Source organism: Sorghum bicolor, chromosome 3, assembly GCF_000003195.3.
Source record: "Sorghum bicolor cultivar BTx623 chromosome 3, Sorghum_bicolor_NCBIv3, whole genome shotgun sequence".
NCBI lineage: Eukaryota > Viridiplantae > Streptophyta > Magnoliopsida > Poales > Poaceae > Sorghum > Sorghum bicolor.
Window position 1 is genome coordinate 25,765,038 of NC_012872.2, and position 12,500 is coordinate 25,777,537.

At 39.7% G+C, this 12,500-nt stretch overlaps 2 protein-coding genes and 1 long non-coding RNA gene across 3 annotated transcripts; all 3 read right to left on the reverse strand.

The window, feature by feature from the left end:
• Window positions 548-1,638, reverse strand: LOC8069551. Its single transcript, XM_021456173.1, has 5 exons — window positions 1,456-1,638; window positions 1,243-1,359; window positions 908-1,173; window positions 753-822; window positions 548-673 (listed from the first exon to the last, which is right to left on the reverse strand). The coding sequence occupies exons 1-5, from the start codon at window positions 1,471-1,473 to the stop codon at window positions 548-550; spliced, it is 597 nt and encodes a 198-aa protein (XP_021311848.1). The 5' UTR covers window positions 1,474-1,638.
• Window positions 7,746-9,364, reverse strand: LOC110429529. The gene is made up of 2 exons (XM_021457401.1): window positions 9,194-9,364; window positions 7,746-9,104 (listed from the first exon to the last, which is right to left on the reverse strand). Exons 1-2 carry the CDS (start codon window positions 9,350-9,352, stop codon window positions 8,334-8,336), a joined length of 930 nt encoding a protein of 309 aa, XP_021313076.1. The 5' UTR covers window positions 9,353-9,364; the 3' UTR covers window positions 7,746-8,333.
• LOC8074913 lies at window positions 9,673-10,695 on the reverse strand. The gene is made up of 4 exons (XR_002451606.1): window positions 10,632-10,695; window positions 10,294-10,541; window positions 9,884-9,955; window positions 9,673-9,800 (listed from the first exon to the last, which is right to left on the reverse strand). It is a non-coding gene; the product is annotated as an uncharacterized LOC8074913 (long non-coding RNA).

Consider the following 12,500-nt stretch of genomic DNA (forward strand, 5'->3'; position numbering starts at 1 on the left):
GTAGCTGCCTAGGGAAGTGTTTCGCCACACCCTTTTCACCTATCGGCCACAGTAGGAAGGGAGTTAACTCTCGGTATACTTACGATAGCTTAGCCAAAAGCCAAATACTAGAAATACCTCTCCACCCAATCCTAAACCCTTTGATCATCATTCAATGATTCAGTTGGTCTAGTTAATCGACTTCTCGTTCCCCGTGGAAAATACGATACCTGGAATACACCTGGTGAAGTGCTGCATTGACCACCGTCCGCTTGTGGTAAAACCGTTTGCCACTTTTGGTGTCACACAAGCTTCTACTAACCCTTCACTAGTATAGTGCCCGTGCGTTGCTACGGTTTTATTTAAAGGATATACTTAAAACAACAAATGTGAACCATCCATCTTTTTATCTCTACTAAGAAAAGAAGATACTTTCGTAATTAATTATTATTAAAAAATTGCAGTAAGAAAATGCTCTTCAAAATAACCATAAATATAAATATAGTATGAGGTACATCCATCCATGCATAAAGGCGTTACAATATCATGTATTGCGTACTACAAACTATTAGTAGTAGAGATAAGCTCTGAATTGCTTCAGTAGACCCTTGAGTTCTCCAGGGAAGTTGTCGCATTCATTTTCACGACTCCTCAAAATATCCACTAAAAATTCCATCCTTAGTGTATCTTCTACCTGTCAATAATAGATAGTAAATTAACTTATTAATTTGCTATGTATTATTCAAATATACACAGAGAATATATATGCTCACAGTGTTGAACATCAATCTCCCCCCGTTCCACTTCTTTAGGTAATTATACGCAAGAAAGCCTGATTTTTTCCTGGATAAAAGCAAGTGTTTGTTTATTGTAACTTAAACAAAAAGACTACTTGTTAATAAAGATGATACATATTGTAAGTTATTACCAGTTGTGTGTTCTTGGAACCCATGTAGGGAATTCACGATGCCAGTCAAAAATATTATCCTTCCATGCAGGATTCGCCAATTTCATGGCGAGGTTGAAGTGATTCGCAACATCAGATAATATATCACGATATGGACTGCATCGATCATCACCTATCATCTTCTCTTTTAGATTAGGGCTAAGGGGATCCATAATGTAGACTAATTTCTTTGTCATGTCTATTATGAATAAAATGTAGAGTCTATCGTGATGATATGGCAATAGAACCTGTAAACAAACACCGCTATAAGTGGAACATATATTTTTTAAAAAGAATTTATATAACATATATCTTACAGTGCTGCATTCTTTAATATCGTGGCACATGTCAGGCCACGGTCCAAGCAATTTTGATAGTTCTTCGTAGTTTATCTTGTCACGACATCTTTGATCTCGTCCAATCTGCGATATGTCCTGTTCATTGTTGGAAAAAATATTAATTATGTTTAATTAATTTTTACCGTTTTTATATACACCGCACATAACAAAGGAAGAACTATTTTAACTTACACAAAACTTAAGGTCCATGAAGCGGTATTTTATATCATCTATCAAGAACTAGGCATCATCACATGCAACCGTCCGAACAGCCATGTTAAAACAATTAGGATCCATGGGTATTTTTTCATCTAAAATATCTCTAATTGTTCTAAGACCTAAAGAGATTGGGTATGGAATTGTTCTTCGGACCCATTCTTTACTGAAAAGACAAGGAGGAAGATCAAGAATTAGTTGATCACATCTCTTTATATAGTATATTAATAGTATTATTAGTATAATATTAATAAAAGAAAACTACTTACTCTAAGCACTCTTGACTATCGATCTTCCAAATGTAGCTACACACCCAAAAAATCAATTCCCTTGTGTCCGTGAATATTTCCATAGACGGTTTAGGGACATCAGTCATAGTTTCAATAATTTCAACATCACTTGGACTATCTTCATCACTATCTGGCCATTCAAGTTCTTGGCCCATATTCTTTATGTTTAACCTCGAATCCCACAAGATAGCAGGTAGCTTAAACCTGAAATTATTTATATCATCCTGCGAAAGTAGCTAGATATAAGTAATAAGTCTGAATTCAAATAATAAAAAATCTCGACCACATAATTTGGATGATATAAATAAGTGACTACACTCTATATGCAATCATATATTAATCACCTGAGTTACTTCATCAGAGAGAGAAGATCCCGTCCAATATTCCATGAAGTTTACCATCCACAAACCGCACGATGTTCTACACATTAGAAATTAAGAAATTTCTCTGAGTTGCTAAGTATGTAAAATCAAACATAATATAATATAAAATACAAAGTCATATGACATTTACCCATCAGTTTGCATTCGATTTTTGATTTTTTCAACAATACGCCATGTTGAAACATTTAGGTTCTTCCACTTGCGTCGCTCAAGGTCTTTGTTATGTTCCAATACAAACTTCAGCTGCCTTTCTAGTCCTCTTAACTGTTGTAGTAATTTTGTATCATTTTAGGATTTAATTAAGAATAGATAGCATAATATTATTTGAACATATCAGAAAGGCATGATTACTCACTGTAGTCTTGAGGTCTATACGATTTGGTGGTTCAGAATCTAGTGGTAGTCCCAATGAATCGAGTACTTGCACCTGTTCTAGTTCAGGACGAACAACTGCTAGGTACCAATGGTAATCTTTTATATTAATTGGAAGAAAAACCTGCACCAAACATAGATTTTTTAAGTACTATCATTCTCTTCACTATAAAGGAGCAGTCCAATATCTAATAAATAGTAAAATTAAGTTTCACCATGTCAGCTTGTAGATAATTATGCACCCTTTGCATAATTGTGTCTGTCTTATAACTTAATGCCACTGTAGGGTTACCGTCACGCTTAAGTAGGCTGCAAATCCAAGTATTCTCTAAGAAAACCTTTCCGCCTTCTCTATTAAGTAGATGCTCTTCAGCCCTTATACAGTGAATATATGCACTTAAGACCTATATAAGAAAATAAGAAAAATAAGTAGATCATATAGTCCAGTTTTAGTAATAATAATTTGAAATATATAAAAATGTACTTACTTCACCATCAAATTTCAAGTTATCACGAAACATGCATTCCATATCTTTTCTATTTAGCCATGCACTGTCTATGTTCACAAGAACTCTTTCTTTGGGTTGTGATTTCAGGTATTCAATCAATTCAAAATCTTCTATCGTGCACATGTAATCTACAACAAAAAAATAGTTTATTCATATAAATAACCAGGAAAATAAAGAGAGGCAATAAAGTAAGAGAAGAAGCACTAATTGCATACCTTCGTGCTTAACTTTAGTTGTGGTTGACATCTTTGGTTTATAGTGTTGTGATATTCTAAGGAGCATTGTCAGTAACCCATTGTCTCCTTCTTCAACATCGCTAACACCATGTTGTTGTGTGTCATCAGCTTGGGCTGCCACTTCAATTGATCTAGGGCCCACCGCAGCTCCCTCGGGATCCACTTGAGTTACATGGGATTTCTTCGGTTTCTTATGCGGTGACTGGGATGACAACTCGCATTCTCCTCTAACACTGCCAACGACCATCACTTCCTCTTCTTCTATAATTGTGGCAACTTGATATGTATTAATTTTACCTCAATATGAGTTTTCCTTTTGACACCAAACAGAGTTTGTAATACTACTTACCCTTTTGTCGAGTGGCATTTTTTTCTGCTAGCACATGGACTGAACCGGAAATAAACTCGCTGCCCGCCACAACTCCCTCCAGCTCATTTTCTTCTCCAACATTTTCTTCTATATCCATTGCACCTTGATCTGTAAGGAACGGCCAAAAAGATTAGTTCTTTTCTGTACACTAACACAAGTTGTATAAGATAGAATGCATAACCTACCCTTTTGTTGTGTGGCATCAGATGTGGTCGCAGCGGTGCCAACACCGACCTCCACTTCCTGTAAAACTCCCTCTAGCTCATTTTCTTCTCCAGCGCTACCAACACTGACTGTCACTTCCTGTTCTTCTCTGTCCATGGCAACTTCTTCTATAGGAATTTTACTGAAACGTGAGTTTTGGCTTGACACTAACAACGGTTTGTAATATTTGTAACAATACTTACCATTTTCTTGTGTGACTTCAGCTTTGGACGCCACAACTTGGAGCACAGGATCTTCAGAGCAGCCGCCACTCTCCATGGTAATTTGCCCTGTTCGCAATGCACGGAAACAACAATAGCAGAACCTCGCTGTCCAGCTCGGCAGTTATCACCTTCTCGGGGCCCAGCTCGCCGGAGAACCTCGCGCTGGCGGCGGGCGTGGTCTCTCACTGCCCTACCACCTCGGCGACGGAGAGCTTCTCCTCTCCATGTGCAGGCCAGTCAGCATGCATGAGCAAGGAGATACAAGCAACGTCTGCATCAATTATATAAGGAGAAGGAGATGAAGAGATGAGCAAAGGAAGGTGAAGCACTCTTGATGGCGCTGGCTTCCCCAAAGACTTGATGGCGCTGGCTGCTGGGCTCTTAGTTCAAACGCATTGATGGGCGCGGGAGCTGAGGAGTTCATTTATTTTGGAGGTGGTGCGTTTGAAGTTAAGTTGCTTGGCACAGTACTGAAACGTTGCAATGCATGGTACTGAAACGTTGCTAGTTCCAGGGCATGTACGATACCTTGCTCTACGGCCAGGACACATATATTATATATCGTATATGCTATACCAGATACTATACACACACACAGTTGCTATATATACACACAGAATTTAGCTAGCAATCATGGACCTAGAGGGACGATTCCCTTTAATCATGCTCCTGTTGGAGCACGGCAAGCAATAATTTAGCTAGCAAATATGGACCTAGAGGAAGTAAATAAACACGCAAGATTAAAAAATACCTCGTTGCTCATATACCCAGAGGAAGTAAAAAAATAAAAACTGAGCTTACATCTCATCGTAGCTTCAATACACACGCAAGATTAATTAAGAATATAGAAATATTATATTTTTTCTGAACCGAGTGATAGAACCAAATTCTAAAAAATTCCATCTTAATCATAATTTTAAGAATATAGAAATACGTCACTCATCATAATTTTAACAACCAAATTCCATCTCAATCTCAATAAAGAAACAAACATATTAAAAAAATAATATGTTGGCAATCTGTAAAGTGCCAATATGTTGCCACAACTTCATTCATGGATGCACATAAAATTGGAGAACTGCAGAGAGGACACAATCCTCCAAGCACAAAGGTTATGAGCTAAAATATTACAGACATGGCTCAGCCGCAATTTTCAGACCTTCAATGCATTAAAGCAGTTCAGCATGGAAAGTATACTATATAAGAAATCCTCCCTGCCTCCTACAGCCTTCCACGCCCTACCGTCATTAACCCACTCAAAGAAAGCTCCATCAGAGTTGATATAAGGCACCTGAAATAAAAACACGAGCTACATTAGTAGTAGGGTCATAAGATGCTCAGGAAATGCAAATGACAAAATTGGCTACTGACTTTTACTCCCTTCTATTTGCAGGACAAGCACATTCTAATTCAATCCCTACAAATGGAACCTCCCTAGTTCCCCAGAAGATTCCCACAGGTGGGAATTTCTCCTTATGAAATTTTTTGTTCTCAGACACCACAAATATATTATAACGTTATTTTCTGAAAAATTTTCAGCCAGACCAGGAAGAGTGGTCGGTCCAGTAATACCATTTGAGAACATGTCAGCATACACCTATCACCGGAAGTCAGACAACTCAGACAGAGAGCTCCAACAGGAGCATGATTCATGGAATCGCCCCTTTTAGTGGCACTGCTGCTGTAGGTGGTGCAGGTGGCTACAACATGGTCAATGCAGTTCAATATGGAGTTTCTAGGATGCAAATGACAAAACCTGTGCACATTAGATGGCAAATAGAGCACTGAAAGGAGTACAGGAAATACAGCAGCTAGTTCATAACCATAGAAATTAACAAAAGAGCAATGGTTGTATCCAAATTAACAAAAGTATGTTTGAAAAATATCACTTACCACACATCATCAGTTCAGTACATCTTTCCATACTATATTTTTGGTGATCTTCCCTGTAGAATCCAGTTCCTTGTTTGGTTTTGATACAATTCTGATTGTTTGCCTTGAAACTCCCCTTGATAAGGCGACATACAGTTGTCCATGTGAGAAAACAGGTTCTGGAAGGTAGATGCCAACATTTGGTATGGTCTGCCCCTGTGCTTTGTTTATGGTCATTGCAAAACTTAGCCGTATAGGGAACTGTTTCCTTTTCATCTTGAAAGGCAGTGAAATATCATCGGACGGAGACATTGGAATCCTAGGTAGGAACACCCTTCTACCTGCATGGTGCCCAGCAACAATTTCAGCATCAATTGCGTTGTCCTGGAAGGCTCTAACCATCAACCGTGTGCCATTGCATAATCCATTGTTTGGATCAAGATTGCGGAGAAGGATCACAGGGCAGTTGACTTTTACTTTGAGGACGTGCGGTGGCAGACCATTTGGAGTTATGGAGTTTATGAAGTAAATTGGGTAGTTAGCTATGGTAAACTCTTTCCTCACCTAGAAACCTGTCAATCATCTTCTCATTCAGCCGTCCACATGTTCATTTTTGGTAGAAAGGATGGCACGTGAGCTCATATAAGCTGTTGATTTTGCATTGTCCTCAAGTGATGGGAACACATGCTGGATTAGCTTGTTTAGACAGTCATCTTCATCATCTGTATAACCAATCACAGTATCTTCTGGCATTTGAACATAATCATTGGCAATAGTCTCCTCATTTCCATTACCAATCCGAAGGAGGTAATCTGAGAACCATGGGAATGATTGAGCCCTCATGTTACGTGTCAGTCGTATCTTTCGGACACTATCCCACAAATAAGATCTCTGCAGTGTAGCATCTGTCACCTGACCTCTTGTCCCACGTGGCACCACTGGAAGAACCTGTCTAAAATCTCCACCAAATACCATGACTTTTCCCCCAAATGGCAACTTACATTTCATAACATCTTGCACTGACCTATCGAGACACTCAACAGCTAGACGATTTGTCATAGCAACCTCATCCTAAATTAGCAGAGATGCCCTACGGAGTAACTCTGCAGTCTCATCTTGTATACTGAAGGTGCAGGTGCTATTGCTGGAAATTTTTATAGGAATTTTGAATCTTGAGTGCGTCGTGCGCCCTCCAGGCAATATTGACGCTGCAATGCCGGAGGTTGCAGTTGCAATGGCTATCAGTCCCTTAGAGCGCACTGCAGCAAGAAGTGCCTTGTACAGAAACGTCTTTCCTGTTCCTCCTGGACCATCAACGAAGAACACCTGGCTTTTTTTGTTCAGTACATGATTCATAATCTTATGAAATCCAACAAGTTGTTCCCTATTAAGACTACCTTTGATTTGTAAATGTTCTGGATCGACCCCCACCGAAAGTTCTTCTCTGACCAACCTCATTTTGTCATTGGAATAATCAGCTGTTTCAAAGAAAAAAACAGATATCAGTATACTTTTATATTTTTACGATCAGTACCTAGTGATGTGACAAACTGTTACCTGCATCATTCAGCTCTAGAAGATCAAACTTTTTATATCTTTTCCCATGGATTGCAGCAAATCTCTAATATCTCTAAGCACCATTTGTTCTACTAATTCTGAGTTACACTGGTTTCTACTGTAATCTTCAGCCATTGATTCTTTATGCTTCTCCCATAGTGCACGAATCCTGGTGGCTTCACAATGAACCAAAACCGTAGCAAATAACCTTCTGAGTGCATACGGCATCTGAAAAGTGGCTTGCTCAACCAAGCAGTCATCAATTGTATTATCTGTCTCTATGAGTCCCCTTTTCTCACATGACTCTCTAAAAGTAGAACATAAGATCCCTGCTACAGTTTTCAAATCCTCGAATGAAGTTGGACCTCTAACATGATTTAGAAGCACCCTCAAATAATACCTCTCGCCTTCAGAAGGGTTTGCATACACTATCCGCCCAATCTGTCCTTTTTGCTTTCTTCTTTGCCATATCTTCCTCCCACTGATCCACCGGTAGTGCTCTGGCATATCTCTGTACAATAAAGATCTAGCAAAACTGTCCTCCCGGCAAACCGTGAAAAATTCTGTCAGTGTAGTCATCGAAGATTTAGGATTGTTCACTACTTCTTCTAAACTCTTCGTCTCATCAATGATAACGGACTGCATATTAGGCAGATGACACTGAAGCTGCAAAACAGATGGGTTTACCCCAAAAAGAGGGAATCCAAAAATTCTGTGTACAGCTTCCGGTGGTGTGACATACCTAGCATCCCTATACTGACGTATCTCATTTATTACCCCAGCATCAACAACCGAGAATGATGCACAATCATGGCCTTTGTATACATATTTAAATAATTACTTGCAGGCTTTGATGCTTGAACATGCTTCGACGTTGATGTGACAGTTATATCTCATAAGCAGGCCAGGATTGTATGGGACAACCCATCTGTTGTCCAACTCAGCCCCTCTTATTTTGACACGCTGACCATCATCTCTTCTCCTGTACAATGGATAAGAATCCTTGCCTTGCTGCGTTTCTGGGTTGAATTGTCGAGGATAGCGGAAGCGACACGCTTTATCGATCATACACGGGCACTTCATATTTAAGGCACCACATGGTCCATGCAGCATATGCTTGATGACCAGGTTATGCAACATAGGGTACTTGTCCTTATTGGGAATTTCTGCTGAGATGTACTTGTCATAATCATCCGGGCTTGTTAATTTGCATCCCTTTTTCATAATCAGCAGGATGTGCTCATGTGGCAAGCCCCTTTTCTGAAACTCAGTCACATGCACATTTGCGGCAACTTCACCAAAATATTTCTGCTTTATCAATAAATCTTTGAGATGCCGTAATTTGCCCCGGTACATTCTTGACACCAAATCTGGTCTGTCCTGTGGTGTCTGCCCCGGTTCCAGATTGCTTGTTACCTCCTCCCAATAAGGGTTGCAAGTCATTGTGATGAAGTAATCTGGCTTTCCAAAACGCTGGACAATGGCCATTGCATTAAGAAATCTTTGTTGCATATCACGATCACCACCCAGAAAAGAACGGGGGAGCACAACCCTCCTTCCAACCTCTGAAGCTCTAGTATCTCCAGAAGAAATTACATCTACCAAGCCCTATGCCACACACAAGTTGTGTTTGCATAATCAGCGAAATAGCTATTATCAATGGTTAATGAAATATTAACAGATTTTATTTTACTCACTTGGTACAGTTCAGCCCGTATGAGTTTCTGGTTTGCAGGGTTAGAATACCAGTCAAGCCTCATAGACTGAATCTTGATATACATGTCGACTGCCCATTGTTGAAAAAGCCTCCCTCCAAATAACACGATGTTAAAAAGACCCTTTCTAACTTGCATCATAAAGCAATAGTATTCTCTAACTGTCACAAACCTTGATGATTTATTACTATTTTCAGCAGCTCGATTTATGTCATCACGTTGCTGTATGTCATCATCTATCTCACCATCATCTGCGTGCATATGGAAACACATCATTTTTTTGCGAACAGTAGGGAAAAAATGATGAATTATTGCCATACCTAGTGGTGGCTGTACTGAATCTTCACAATCAGTAGGAGACGTCGATTGTTTGGGACTGTCATTGTACGGCATGAACTTATTCCATCCAGTTTCGCCTTTAGGTCTTAATAAAGGATATGCTAACACATCATAACAACCATGATATGGTTTGATATAGCGCGTCTTCTCTCCCCTGGGGTATACAAGGACACTCCTATCAAAGCATCTTTGAGGGTCATTTCCATCGGTCCAGATAGCAGCAACTTGTGTGGTAGTAGGGGCATTATACCTTACAAACATATGCAAGAAACAATTAATGAAATAACACAATTAACATAAAACAATACAGAATTAATAGAGAGGATGTCATACCTTCGTTGGTCGGGTGTCACATTAGTGTTGAGCTCAATTACATAGTCATCAAGATTTGGAATGGCACCAACCCTGTTAAATGTTTGGACATAAGGGTTTCCTTCTTGTAGTATCCTGAGCACATTCCTTACAATGTTTATATCAAGATCAGGTGACCTTTTTACTCTATGGGACAATGTCTCATCATGTTCCTTGTCATAAAAGTAGAGTTGGAGGTGGCGTGGCCCTTTTGATCCTGGCACTAAATGGTCTAGACGATGATACAGGGCACCATGTACACGAAATGTATATATGCCAGTGCCCGCTGCAGTGCAGTATCTTCGGTCCAGTGTAACCCCGAGACTTGTGAAGGAGAAGTGTGAATTGAAGTACCGAATGTGTTTTCTAAAATACTTTGCATCAGTATCTACCTGACTTGTGAACAACCTCTTCAACTCAGCTGGTACATCAGGGATATGGACTTTTATCTTGCCCATTCGACAACAGAATCCTGGTGATTCACCTTCAAATCTCATGGCCCCACAATGTTGGCAGTCAGGAGCCTTCCTCAAAACATGGTGCCCTTTCGGCAAATTTTGGTAAACAAAATCATACGGATCATCTGCGGCAGCATTGCCTGGGCAATCACCATCTATACGATATGACTGGAATGCACATTCTGTTTTTATATTGTAAAAATTTGTCAATATATGTTACAGAAAATTATATATTATATTTTTATAATTATATGATTGCAATAGTTAGTTACCTGCACCAAGAAGCTGCATGGTCTCAAAATCGTTAGGACCATCTTCTATCACCAATCCATCATCTCTATCACGTAGATGCTCTGTTGCATAGCAGTTTAAAATTAGCATGAGGCACATACTTAAATGCCGACAAAGGAATCACTGCATTGGTAATCAGAATTGTAAAACCAACCTTCATCATCAGAATCAATGCCTGCAGGTTAGCATCAAACTCGACGTCATTGGCGTCTGTACACATCGGTTTTACAGGTGTCTGAAGCATGCGGCTATCATTTTGTTCATCCGGAAGAGTAGGGCAGGATCGGTTGCTGCTATCAACTGCTCTTGCTCTTTTATAGTCTCGTCTCTGTTGCAGCAATTTTGCCTTCTTTGTGGCATCCATATTTATGTACCAACTCCGGCTTCTAAGCAGTCTGATTTTGTCTGAAGTGGCACCTGGTCATCAAAGTACACAAGAGATATAATAGTAGATCTGTCATGTACCATCAAAATTTGCTCCCTATAGCAGGTTACAAACCTGGATTAATTACGGTGCCGTTTGAACTTTCAGTCTGCAAAGGCACCAATGGTGGTCTTTGTTTTCTAACGTACTGATCATTCCTATGCAGGCAGTCCATAGAATCAGTAAGATCAATATTTTCTTGTCCAAGATGTATTGATGGTTGGCAAATGGCTGAAACACCAGTTCCTTGTGGTGACTTTTCTCCTGTGACACACATTAATTTTTCTACATATTATTTGATTTGCACCAATAAAAGACACATTTACAATTTATAATCAGCATCGACAAAGACAAGAACGTACCTAAGAGATATGGTGACAGAGATGGTGCCCAGGTCGAATGCACTGCTTCGGTCATTTTGACACCAGTGGCACCGGATATAGGTTCTACATCGCAGGATTGTGGATGTCAATCAGTTGGATGCACGAACAAAGAAGAGTATACATAATTGGTTTTTTATTATTACCCTGACCAGGTGTATTTGCCACTGCAGCTTTTATCATTGCACGATATTCACGTTGCTTTCTATTCCGTTCTTCTCTTTGTTCACTGGTTTCCTGCGCCCTTTTACGTGCGCGATATTCACGTTGTTTTCTATTTCTCTCTTCCCTCTTTATTTTGTCATCATCTGGAAAAATATTGTTGCATGAGTTTCAGAAAAAAAATGCGAACTAAATCAGTATCATTGGTCGTGAACATACCTGTTTCATCGGACCTTTTACGACCGATAGTGTTTGATATGTCGCCAAATGCAGGGCGGGCTTCTCGCCGATCACCCATCGCAGACCTGTAGACATGGGATGCACTTCAAGATAACAATCTTACTTATTTGGTTTCAGAAGCTTACTTATTTGGTTTCAAAACAATATATCAAATTTGCCAATAGGGTTACTTAAAAACAACCATAAGGTTACTGAATTAGACAAGATTGGATTAGATGGTTTCAAATTTGCTAATATCGCTTCATTTTTCATCAGATATTTTAATTCCCCGGAATAAAGGATATTGTGATGGTTTTGATTTTTCGGGTTGTCACCAACCTCAATTGTGATGCCAGAATTTTCCAGCATCCAAAATAACAAATGTCTAATGAACAATTGTCTGAACACATAACAATATTTTTTTCTGAAAAATAGCACTTAGCAGTAAGCAATTGATTCCTGTGAAGCAAAATTAATTCTCAATCTTCAAAAACCATAATCATTTTTTAGAAACTATAATCAAAAACCTGGCTGGCTGGGCGGCGCTACCCGGTGCCGGAGTCCTCGGCTGGGCGCGTCATGGCGGCGGCGCTCCCCGGTGCCGGCGTCCTCAGCTGGGCGCGTCCTGGCAGCGGCGTTCCTCGGTGCCGGTGTCCTCGGTTGGG

What these genes read in the sequence shown, in the direction of transcription:
- LOC8069551 (XM_021456173.1), bottom strand. An exon ending in ATATTAAAGAATGCAGCACT is followed by an intron (nt 1,174 to 1,242) that starts GTAAGATATATG and finishes GTTTGTTTACAG; the next exon opens with GTTCTATTGCCATATCATCA. An exon ending in GGAGATTGATGTTCAACACT is followed by an intron (nt 674 to 752) that starts GTGAGCATATAT and finishes TATTATTGACAG; the next exon opens with GTAGAAGATACACTAAGGAT.
- LOC110429529 (XM_021457401.1), bottom strand. Translation starts at nt 9,352, where the DNA reads ATGATGCAAGTTAGAAAGGGTCTTTTTAACATCGTGTTATTTGGAGGG. An exon ending in TACGGGCTGAACTGTACCAA is followed by an intron (nt 9,105 to 9,193) that starts GTGAGTAAAATA and finishes TGTGTGGCATAG; the next exon opens with GGCTTGGTAGATGTAATTTC.